This window comes from Helicoverpa armigera, chromosome 29 (genome assembly GCF_030705265.1).
Source record: "Helicoverpa armigera isolate CAAS_96S chromosome 29, ASM3070526v1, whole genome shotgun sequence".
NCBI lineage: Eukaryota > Metazoa > Arthropoda > Insecta > Lepidoptera > Noctuidae > Helicoverpa > Helicoverpa armigera.
Genome location: NC_087148.1, coordinates 1,948,684 through 1,961,573, shown reverse-complemented (window position 1 = coordinate 1,961,573; position 12,890 = coordinate 1,948,684). Strand labels below are relative to the sequence as shown.

General features: G+C 35.4%; 1 protein-coding gene across 1 annotated transcript in view; it reads right to left on the bottom strand.

Annotated features, from left to right (window-relative positions):
* Positions 1-318: 318 nt before the first annotated feature.
* Positions 319-12,890, bottom strand: part of LOC110378508 (protein diaphanous) — a 53,082-nt gene continuing 40,510 nt past the window's right edge. Inside the window, exons 18-29 of the mRNA XM_064042768.1 lie at positions 12,393-12,521; positions 11,835-11,935; positions 11,060-11,237; positions 9,453-9,629; positions 8,143-8,295; positions 7,519-7,637; positions 6,862-6,997; positions 6,205-6,369; positions 5,218-5,375; positions 4,581-4,660; positions 3,334-3,412; positions 319-2,898 (exon numbers count right to left, since the gene is read on the bottom strand). Coding sequence (XP_063898838.1) covers positions 2,877-2,898; positions 3,334-3,412; positions 4,581-4,660; positions 5,218-5,375; positions 6,205-6,369; positions 6,862-6,997; positions 7,519-7,637; positions 8,143-8,295; positions 9,453-9,629; positions 11,060-11,237; positions 11,835-11,935; positions 12,393-12,521 — 1,497 coding nt within the window. The 3' untranslated portion in view covers positions 319-2,876. The remainder of the gene's footprint in view (positions 2,899-3,333; positions 3,413-4,580; positions 4,661-5,217; positions 5,376-6,204; positions 6,370-6,861; positions 6,998-7,518; positions 7,638-8,142; positions 8,296-9,452; positions 9,630-11,059; positions 11,238-11,834; positions 11,936-12,392; positions 12,522-12,890) is intronic.

The window sequence follows — 12,890 nt, the reverse complement described above, 5'->3', positions numbered from 1 at the left end:
TGAACAATAATAATGACAGAGGTCCGTCTAGCTCGAGTGCTGACATACGAATGAACGCGCGTTCGCTGAAAGCCGGCCTTTTATAGTCCAATGTGGTGGGGAGCGTCGAACAACATGTGTTGTTGAACAAGGGATGACGTCAGATGATGTCATCGAACGATGTTTGTGTGGTCTCAGGAACAACTGAACCGATTTGAAAAATTGTTTTGCGTTCGAAAGGCCATTTATTGGGGAAGACTACTTACTGGTCTAATTTTTTGATATATGACGCAGTTGAAACTCCTATCAGAAGTAAGGTAAGTGAATAAAACGAGTGAATAGTTTTAAAAACATTATTATTAAGTAAAAATGTAACATTTTACAAAAATATATTTACATGTATACATATACTAGGTACAGTCAGCGACACTGCTACGAACAGATTCAAGAATTCTCAATTCAATATTGTCTTAAATATAAGCTAAACAAATTTTGTGCTAAAAAAATGTCTTAAAAATATGACATTGGGGCCAAAGTGATGTATTTATCGTCGTATTTGACGAATATATTCAATAAATAAGTAGTACAATTACATAATTATTTAGGAGACAGGAAATGTCACATTTATGACATCTGTCAAACTTATGACATCTGTCAAATTCGTGACAAAGCTCACAAATATGAGAAAAATTAAGTAAATTGTGACGAAATAACATGACGAGTGACAATTTTAATTAAATTATTATGACGCTGATTGTAATAACCTATAGCCTATACACATTAAAAAAAAAAACTTAATTGTAATATTTATCAAATAAAAAAAATCATTACATTTACATCGTTTTTCGTGTGAAATTGAAACAAATGCAGATTAAAACTAAATAAAAAATTATTGATGTTTCTATACAATAATAAGCGAATACTTTGACGCCTGTAGCGAGACATTTGAATATGATTATTAAGGTCAAAATCTATGGAAATTGACCATATCTTAGGACGGCTCGACGGGACAAAAATGGCTGTTCACAAAATAATACTTCTTGTTTTCTGTGAATTGCTGAAAATAATAATTGTTTAATATTTATAAAGCGTATTGATGAGAGCTGTTTAAAAGGGGGGTTAAGATAATTTTATATTAATTGAATTGTAGACATATTTATTATAGCATTCACATAGTGAAATCGGATGAACAAAATCAGCACTTGAAACTTGTCATATGCAATATATTTGTAATAATCAGGCCATAGTTTTTAAATGTATAAAAGCCACATTTTTATTGACTACCTGTATTTTTATAGATTTCTTTAAAGAGAAGTTCTCAAATAAATCAGCCGGAAACAGCTAGTCAATATCAAAAACAAAGCTCAAGTTCAGAAAAAAAAATAGACCTACCGTTCGCGGCAAATAATTTTGCAATTCAACATAAGTACGTTTCCTTATACGACTTGAAATTTATATGACTTTGATAAGATTTGACGCTCCGTTCTTTCCAGTAACGTACCAAGATCAGAGCCATCTAGACATCAGCTAGGAAAAGATGAAAAAGAAAATTTATCCCCCATTTCAAAGTAATTTGGAGTGGGGACGACAGAACGCGATTTTATAAGCTAATAAGGCTGATACTAAAAATTAGCATCTACTTACAGTACTGATTACCACATTAAATAGCAAATATATACAGACATAAATGGACAATTTATATGTATACGCATATGAAATAATTTAATAACTTGGTACTTTAAAATACCTATTTTTTATTGAAGATGCCTTAAATCTATGGATATTAATTTTTATTTTAAGGGAGAAAAAAAATTGAAATTTTTTTGTAGTAGTAATATCAAGCTTTATGTACAAGAATTGAGGAAGATTTTCACTAGATTTTATTATTTAGAGAAAAATGGTGAAATATAACTAAATAAGTATTTTAGCCCAAATCAAATTAGGGTAATACAGTAGGCTATTTTAAAGTACCAACTTACTAAAACTAGTACAAAAAGTCTTTTTTATTTATTTATGACATATCTATGCATTAATTTCGTATCGTTTTTTTTTTAATTTGAACGCAAGTATCTTACGTTTCCAAGTTTACAAAATAATATTATTATTTTATACTTATTTGCTATATGCTATCGAATTTATATTGCACAAACTTTTGGACCCTACACCGACACTTAAACGTCAGTTTTCTTAAAACAACTGTCATCATCCTCCGAGCCTTTTTCCCAACTATGTTGCGGTCGGCTTCCAGTCTAACCGGACGTAGCTGAGTACCAGTGCTTTACAAGGAGCGACTGCCTATCTGACCTCATCAATCCAGTTACCCGAGCAACCCGATACCCCTTGGTTAGACTGGTGTCATACTTACTGGCTTCTGATTACCCGTAACGACTGGCAAGGATGTTTAATGATATTGTGAATTTTCACGTCCAATTCAAAAGTGATGTATTCTAAGAAAAACGGACGTTTTGCTGTCGGTGAACTTGGGCCCTAAACTAACAACAGTTTTTTTTGTCAGTTTGGGGTACTTTTTATGTGTGAAGAAAAATAGGCCGTAGTTCGAGTCTGACTGACGAAAAATTTTGCAATTAAAAAATATTGTAAGAGCCATCATTCATGCAATATAAATCCAATGAAACACTCGAAGTATTCACAGCAAATTTTAAATTTTTCAATAAAAATATTTTAACTAAAAATAATATATTTCGCTAGTTTCCATTTTATACAACTTTGAAAAATACAAAGCTACTACTTTTACCCTACAAAATTTTTAATTATTTATTTAAGAAATTAAATCTATCTGGGGCTTTCACTAATTTGTATAAAGACAATAATTTGCTGTGAAAAAATCGAATGTCAATGTCATATTAAGTTCCTAATATCACTTGGTGTGAGTTTCATCACGCGTTGCTCAGCAATTCACTAGGGAAGAAAAAAAAAACAAATAATTAAGATATGTTTTTATAAGTAACACTAATTTTCATACAAATAATAATATAGGAATTTTCTTCAAATCTAACAGAAAGACATGTGTTGCTGGGGAGTTTGTTGCGCCTCTTCTTCTTCCCAGCAATAACACATTGGAAGTGGTGAAGGGCCGGCGTTTTGGGGGCTGTCTTTTGTAAATTTAAATATTGCAAAAATACTCTAAGTTGATATTACAAAAACATTGACATTTAGAAAACCAAATATGATATTTGTCAAACTAATGATGATATTTATCAAACTAATGATGATATTTGTCAAACCAACGATGATAATTATCAAAATAGCGATGATATTTGTCAAACTAACGATGATATTTATCAAACATATGGTTATTTAACATAGTTAATTTTTAATTAATATATTACTTACTTAGTTAACTCCCTCGTAGTCATAGCGCCCGTTAAACCTGACCGCGATCTCGACCGACTTAACTGTGCTCTTCTTTCAGCTGAAAATATATATTTTACATTAGTAAAGTCTATCATTTAATCATATATTTGTCAAATGGGTAAACTTAAAATGGACCACAAATCTTTTTATTTAAAAAAAGAATATTTCAGATAATAAATCAGTCCTAAAATTCAATTTCTATTATTTGAATAAGCCATGTGACTAAAAGCTAGTTATATTGTGCAAAATTTGGCTGTGTAGGCTACTACTAGCTACTTGTTTTTAAGGGGCCCGCCTTAAGAGTTACTTGCAGTGCATTTTATGGCTAACTAATTGTATCAAATGCTCGTGCACTATAATATGTCCTGTGCAGCTGGCTGATCTCCTTATATGAGAACAGCCGCCGTGGCCGAAATCAGCCGTGGACGCCATTATTTATTTAACTTAAAGATTTTGTTTATGTCTTTAAAATGCTATCCGTTATATCTTGTGTTCTATTTATTTATGTATTACGAATTTTCTCTAGTATTTTTTTCTAGGAATTAAAATTTCTATTTTTCTACATTATATGGTGTTTCAGCTAAACCACCGTAAGCTATATTAACACAGCTAGATGCACTCTGAAAGTGACATACCTTGCAACCGGTGCAATATAGCATGCACCAATCCTTCTCCGTCGTCTATATCCTCTGGGTGCGTGTGCGAACATCGTTTGTGGTTTAGCAATTTAGGAGATAATTTACCCTAGACTTTTTGGTGTGTGTTTTTTTATATTTAGGATATTTAAATATAAAATTCATGCTAATTACTTTTATTGACTAACGACCACTTTTTATATACAAAATAAAAATGTTGCCCTATAATTATTTCCACTCATTTGTGCCAGTGGGTAAATGAGCCATTTCATATTTATCGTAACTCTATAACTACTACTACTACTATAAGTTCTAGGGTAAATTATCCTTATTTTTTGTGTCAAAATGAACATTAAAGTACATAAAGTACATTGAATTGATTAATATCGATTATAAGTATTATAATGAAATTTTGGATTTCATTATAACGTCTCAAATTACGCACAAATTGGCATAAATCTACCAACATAATATCTACTAATAATAACTCGATATTTTTTTTTACTTTAACAATATCGATATTAATCAAATCAGAAAAACACATCACCAAAAGTGTTTACAAAATTGTACAAATTAGAAATGATATCTTACCTCCAGCTACTCTCGGATTAGCTTTCTTCCTAGGCCGTTCCCGACTGAACGCGGACCCGCTTTGTAGAGCCTCCATCAAACTGTAATGGAATAGATATGTTAACATTCTAGCTTTATATCGGTACAGTGTTTTACAATTTTATATAGTCTTCATCTGCGTAAAATCTCAACTGTGTTGGGGTCGGTTCCCGGTCTAAGTGTCGAAAGTGGACAATATCTGGACAAGTGAGTTTAGATTATCTATCTGGACATGTGAATGAGTTTGGGCTAGCCATTTGGACAAGTGAGTGAGTTTAGACTATCCACTTGAATAAGTTGTCTGTTTCTTATCTAGTAGGCTGCAGGTTTAATCACCTAACAAGCACTAGCTAGCGTCAGAGTTGTCTCAAATTTGCCTCGATTGATGTGGAATTGTAACAACTTTTCTAAGTTTGTAAGTACTTCTAAGTATACCTTAGACACAAATGGCTGATAAAAAAACATTTTGAGGAAACCTGGACTATATAGTCTGAAATCAGCAACCCGCATTGAGCAAGCGTGGTGATTAATGCTCAATCGTTCTCCGTGTGAGAGGAGGCCGCAGCCCAGCAGTGGGACGATAAAAAGGCTGTAACAGACAGACAAGTGAAGTACTGACCTGTCCATAACACCATCCTGAGCCTGATGTATATCCAGCAGCTGCTTGTACCGGTGTGTCCGGTCCCTGCGCTCGCGCTCGGCCTGCGCGCGCGCGCTGCGGGCGCGGGCGGCGCGGGCGTGCGCCTCGCGGGCTGCTGATACCTCTGTGTGGGCCGCCTGGGGGAAGAAGTATGTATGTATGTATAGATGATAGCACATAAAACTATATGAATCTGTCAGTGGGACAGCGTAGGCTAACAAAAAAAACCGACCAAATGCGAGTCGGACTCGCGCACGAGAACCGGAACCCCCGTACTATTATTTAGAAAACATTCCAAAATTAGAATACATTCCATATTCTGTGAATATTTCAAGCATCTACCTGTTGCCATTATCGATATCGAGCACAAAAAAATCACTTTTGTTATATCGGAGCCCCAAAAAATGTTTATTTAATTCTAGTTTTCAGTATTTGTTGTTATATCGACAACAGAAATACATCATATGTGAAAAAATCCGTTTTACCCTTTGGGTACGGAACTCTAAAAAAGAAAAGAAATGTAGTTTTCTCGATAACAGGTCTGTTTATCAGCAGTTTTATCTAGCAAATCAAACTACGCGAATCTGTCATATCTTACCAATCGAATATTAACCTTCCACTATTGTGATAACATAAAAAATCTATTAAATTGATTAACTATCATAATATTCGTGGGTCGAATCAGTTATTTGTATCTGGAAGAATTCAAGAAATTACAGACGAATTCAGATGATATTATGACATTCTATGAGGCTGACAATTGCGTTTCACAGGTGTAAAAGAATCGATTTTTTTAGGGCAATTGACTCATATATGCACTGGGTTCCAATAGACACGCGTTCATCGCTACGGTGAACGCGTTTGTACGGTGAACCAATTAAAAAAAAAACTTTTGATAAAAAAGACCTTCTAACCATAAAAAAAATCGTGTTATCGACAAAAACCTGGCAACTACAATATACTCACGATAAAGGAGTCCTTGAAGGTCTTGATGTCGGAGAAGAACTCCTCGAGCGTGTACTTGTGCGCGTCGAACACGTAGTACTCCGCCAGCTCCGAGTATAGTGCTTCCATCTTGCGGAACATCGAGTGTAGGAGGTCGCATTGTCCGCGAGCTTCTATTGCGAACGACTGGTTCGAGAGTTAAGGGTTTAAAGTATTGATACACACATATATTATTCAATTTTAACTAGTTGGCTTCGACTTTAGAAAAAAAAATGTCTAGCGGAGATTTCATAACGCAATATTTCCGAAGAAACTAGCGTCGCAACTTACGGGTGAATGATAAAAAAAATCATATCGCAAAAAGCTAACTAGAATTAAAAATAAAAATGTTGCTCCACTTAATGAACTAGCAAAGTTAAAGGGTAGCATTTTTAATTCCTATTTTTTATATTTTTAAGACACGTATTCGACCAGACATAATTGCTACCAGGATATATCAAAATTAAGTTGCCGTCTATGTCAAAACAGCGTATAACCCGGTTTACATGGAACATGGCTAAGACCACTGTTTTGAAAATTTTCTACCACAAAGAAAAACTACACAGTCACATTTAGCTTTTAACAGGCCTATTTTGGCATCGTCGGTTAAAAATATAATATTTTAATAAAAAAGGATACACTCATAGATTCATTGAACAAATCATCTGAACACTGAGGCACTCTGGAGTTATTTAGATCCATTTCCAACGACTTGATGTCATTCTCCATCTTCTTTAGAGATTTCTGGAGATTCTCCATCGACACTCGTGCGGCTCTGTGGAGAAGAATACATAATGTTGATTAATGTTATGAAGATTAAGAATTTGTTTGATAGTATAAGGTTGTGTTATTAACTACTAGTCTGATTTGAAGAATACTTGCAGTGCTAGATAGACCATTTAATGTAATTTATTAGTATTACATATTTTCAAGTACTCCAAGTATTTTTAAAACATTTTAAATTAGTTTTAAGTAGGGGCTTGTGACGTCACTTTTATGTAAAATTTGTAACTAAAAGTGAAGTACAATAAAATGCAAACGTGTTGTATCTTCGTTATTATTTTAGGGTTATCTAAGTTTTTTCATTCACCAAGCCTATTTATGTTTTTTTTTAATTCATCCTCCGAGCCTTTTTCCCAACTATGTTGTAGTCGGCTTCCAGTCTAACCAGATGCAGCTGAGTACCAGTGCTTTACAAGGATGACCTCCTCAACCCAGTTACCCGGGCAACCCAATAGCCCTTGGTTGACTGGTGGAATTTTTATTTTTTTTGTAATTACAGTAAAAATATATTACCTGTCGACATGAGGCATTTCTTCTGCGAAGGTCAGCACTTCGGGGAACTTATTCTCTATGGTTTCTACTAAGTAATGTAATAACGTTTGTTTGTTCTCTAGATCCTTCGTCGCTGTTAACTGAAAAAAAAAACCAAAGCTTACATTTTATCATGTTACCTAATTTAATATTGCCGTGATCTTATCAATCTAGTTAATAAATATACATTATGTTCCTCAAAAAAATACATTTTTAAGTAAAAAGTTGAAAAAAAAAATCATTTGATTTAAAAGAGTTTACAGTTTTTTGGTAAAAAGATGTATGGGTATGGGTATATCTATCTTTCTTTACACGCTAAAACTATGGGATGGATTTTGATGAAGCTTGGCAGTAATATAGCTTATATTTAGAATAACATATAATCTTCTACTTCCTCATTTATCTGCAGTAGTTCACTCAGAAAACTCGATAAACATAATTTACTTAAAATAAAATCACCATAATAATTAAGACATTCCATGGAGTTTCTTGCCGGTTCTTCTCCATGAGACCAACTCTTTGGAACCGGGGACCTAACTTAGACGTTTCGAAAGAGCTTTTATAGGCCTATTTGAAATAAAAAAATTGACATTGACTTTGACATACCTTAGTAAGAAAACTGATTTCGAAGCCATAAGCGCCCGCGTTATTGGACCCGGAATTCATATAGTTTCCTAACAACAGTAGCAATTCTAGTATTTTGGCGAACTTCTCACTGGACTTGACTTCTTCGCATGCGGCCGTGCCTGATACTATGTCCTGGGAAAAACATATTATTGTTTTAAAACATAAATTTTTGGTGGTTTGGTAGGTCTTTTGTTTATTAACCGATTTAAAAAAAGGGATGTTCGCAGGTTGACCTGTATGTATGTGTTTGTGCGCGATTATATCAGGTATGGTTTTCGATTTTGATGCGGTTTTCAGCATAGTGTTGGTCAGTCTTGGGATAGTTTTAGGTATACTACTAAACAACAAAATAAAATTTACTGTTAGAAGCATTACTCCCTTACAATGCTGACTACAAAACCCTGGTAACCAAATTTAATTTATTTTCATCATTATTTTTCAGGGGGACGAATACAGCAATTAAGTGTCTGATCATTCGAAATTGTTGAAAATTCACATACATTTATTTACGTTCAATAAAGCCAGGTACATAAGGGAGTATATAGGGTAAGTACATAAGGCATTCAGTTCTTTACGGAGTACACAAGGAGTATATAGGAGGTACTATTCGGTTTCCAGTCTTACTGGCTGCAGCTGAGTACCAGTGTGTTTAATGGAGCGACTGCCTATTTGGCCACCTCACCCCCGGTAACTTGATAAGACCTCTTGACCCCTTTAAGACTCCTTGACCCCCTTATGACACCTTTTTGACTCCTTGACCCCTTATGACACCTTTTTGACTCCTTGACCCCTTTATGACTCTTTGAGCCCTTGTTAAGAGGTTATACTCACGGGTTTAACTTCAGAGATGACCTCGGCATAGTGCTCCCTGAAGGCCAGACTCCTGAGCCTGGGCACCAGGCGCTTGATGTCAGCCACGGTGGCCGCAAACTGTTCCGCCTCCGTCAACTATGAGCTGTGAGCTTCGAGCTCGGCTAATCATCTGCCTAGCCTTTACCCAACTAACCTGATGCAGCTGAGTACCAGTGTGTCACTTGGAGTGAGTGCCTATCTGACCTCCTCCATCTGAAGAACATGATAAGACCCCTTGACCCCTTTATGACTCCCTGACCCCCTGTATGACACCTTGACCCCCTTATGACACCCTGACCCCTTGACACCCTTTTGACCCCTTTAATGACTCCTTGACACCCTTTTGACCCCTTAACCCCTTAACGACTTCTTGACACCTTTAAGTCTCCTTGACCCCTTTATGACTCTTTGACCCCCTGTTAATAGGTTATACTCACGGGTTTAACTTCAGAGATGACCTCGGCATAGTGCTCCCTGAAGGCCAGACTCCTGAGCCTGGGCACCAGGCGCTTGATGTCAGCCACGGTGGCCGCGAACTGCTCCGCCTCCGTCAACTCTTCGCTGTTCACTTTTAGTTCGGCTAGCTTTTTGAGCTGGTCCGCTGGGGGTAAGTACTGAAAGTTAAAAAAGTTCTGATATATTTTTTTTTCTTAAAAAAATATAGCCAGAGGTAAACATACTCGCGGGTATGTGAGGACGTCAATTGTTAAGCGACACCTCAAAAAAACTTTAGGAATGTACTTCAACTTCAGCATAATGAAAAAATAAAACAAATATATCCTTGTTAATTTATTTTATTTTTATAATGTTTTATTTTGTTTGCAACAACATTCTCTCACTTTTTTTGAGTACATGCTACCTCTATTATTTGATTTAGAAACACCCGGTCATGATTTTTTTTTAGAATTTCATTACTTTTTTTCCGACTCTGTAACGCGAATTATTTTCGAGGATTGCTCAAACATCATTCCTTCTCTGGCAGTTTTGCTACAGAGGACTTTTAACTGAACCATTAATTTGAGTTATCCGAGGATATGATATTCCTATAAAGATTTACCTGTAGACAGGTAAGTACAATCGCCAATATTTACCGTGTTATATAGAATTATTTACATAATCCGACCGATTGAATGTGTTTTTATGAATTCAAAGGCTAAAACGAGACTCTTATAACTAAATGCTCCTAAATGAAATAAATGATTTGACTTTGACTTTGCTGATTTCACAAATTTTGTTTTACTGTTGCCGCTATATAACTATATATCTTTTTAATATTTTACCTGTATTAACAAGTCGAGCACGTTGGCAGTGAGCACGGTAGTATCGCATCTGAGCACGCACGTCCTGATATGCTCATACGACATGTGTTTGAGCGAGCCGCCCAGTAGGATAGACAGTTAAGTATACTCGACAATATTTACCGTAATATAGAGAATATTGTAATAATCCGACCTATTGTAAGCTTGATTTATTTACATGATGTAGCGGTGCTACAACTGACAACACCGCCATCTACACAGTCGCCGACGCAACTATCCTGCATCGCACATGCAGTGTTCGCGCGCACTGTGTATACACAAGATCACCCCGACAACAACTGTCGGGCAGTAGCCCACCGGATAATAACACCTGTCCGGTCGGAGGATCCTCCCTTTAGAGCGAGGTATGATGCTCTTACTCTCTGCTCTCATACCTCCACAGTGGTGACCCCGACGTGATGCGCGCGAACACTGCATGTGCGATGCAGGATACTTGTTTGAGAGTTGCGTCGGCGACTGTGTAGATGGCGGTGTTAACAGTTGTTAACAATTGACCGTAATATAGAGAATATTGAAATGATCCGATCTATATTGTAAGCATTTTTAAGGTTAGAAAGAGTACATTGGGGCTCCTATTACTAAAATTTCACTGTCTCTCTGTCTGTTCGTCAGTTACCAGTCTATATCTCATGAACCGTGATAGGTAGACAGTTGAAATTTTCACAGATTACATATTTCTCTTGCCGCTATATAACTAAACTATACATATATTTTTAATATTTTACCTGTATTAACAAGTCGAGCACGTTGGCAGTGAGCACGGTAGTATCGCATCTGAGCACGCACGTCCTGATATGCTCATATGACATGTGTTTGAGCGAGCCGCCCAGTAGGATAGACAGGTTCTGAGCAGCCTTACTATCTAGCACCTTTAAGTCTTTGACTTTCTTTAGCGTGTGGACCCTGGAAGAGAACCTTTGTTTTAAGGGCTTGTTAGTTTATTTTTGTTAGTATACAAAATAAAGAATTTTAATGAATTAGTGCGGGTATATTTGAAGATAAATGAGAAGTGAACAGGCATCTCAAAGTGAAAATATGTAATATTATTTTGAACAGGTCTCGTATTTTATTTCAAGTATTTAAAATAAAATGAACCTGGGTTGCTAAAAAGAGATGACGTCATTTTATTTTTTAACATATCGAGCTTTTTTCTCCTATTATGTCAGCTTGCAGTCTTTACAGATGTAGCTGTGTATAAATGTTTAATTTCGCGAAAACGGATGAGACATACTAGTGTGTAAATGTTCATGCAGATTGTCTTTGTATGCTTAAGTGTAACCGAGTTGCTAAGTTATACAAAGACAGTGTGTATATTCATTACACACAAATATGATTCGTCCACTTTCGTAAGACTAAACATCTGAACCAGTGTTTTACAAGGAGCGATTGCCTCTCTGACCTACTCAACCCAATTATCCAGGCAACCCCATACCCCTTGGTTAGATTGGTTGTCAGACTTATGACAAATGGTATTGATGATGATGATGGAATATAACTTACTTGTCAACTGCATCTTCGTTTTTCTTAGTGACCGGTTTACTTGAAAACTTCAACGCTAAACCGCTTAAAATGTCTGGTGAAGCTAATTTGTCTTCTTGTACCTGTTAAAAAGATATATTTTTAGTATGCTAGTCAAGTCTAGTAGATAGATTTATATATATTTATAGATAGACAGAGCACATATCCAGAAATAAAGATCTTTAAAATAAATGTCACGAACAATAGACAAGAGAAATTACAATTTCTTAACAGCAATAACGCTGTTGATCTATTATGTTTTGCCATATCTTTCACCGACTTCCAATAAAAGGAGAGGGTTCTTCATTCGGGTGTTATTTTTTCTATAACAATTTTAGAATGACGCTGTATTTGAAGTTACTCTTAGATTTTACAAAAATACTGTTTTTCCCGTAGTTCCACCCGGTATATTTTCTCAGGATCTAGACTGTCTGCACGCCTTAAAACCGTTCAGTAGTTTTAGCTTCAAAGTTTTACAGACAGACAGAATTCTTCTCCTTCGTATTTATAATATTAGAAACAAATATTTAATTACATTACCTTAACCCAGAAAGCTTTTTCTGACATCTTCTGCGGCACTATGGTCTTCCAGTTGGCACGTTTTAACGGTCCTTCTACCTCCCACTTGCGTTTGGGCTTCAAACCGTGAGGTAATACGTCGGGTTGGGGCTAAAAACATAAAGAAAATAAATAAATATGTATGTTAAAAGATACTTTGTATGACTAAGTTTCCTGTATACTAAGAAAGACATAAACATACTCACACACATAAGGTTACAAGAACTTAAATTTTAATAAATCCATTCCACAATTATTTTTGCTAAGGATAGGAATGGATTTTTGAAAAAAAAAATTACTTAAATATATTGCAACAAAACCATTTTCTTTCATAAACAAAATCATGTCTTTCACTCTTTCGTTTTGAGACAAAGATGTTCAATTTACAGCCAATTAAAACCAGACCAATTTAAAGTGCCTTCCAACACACCTCATACCTATTTTTGTACCATACAACTCTTCCATACTATAAATAGTCTC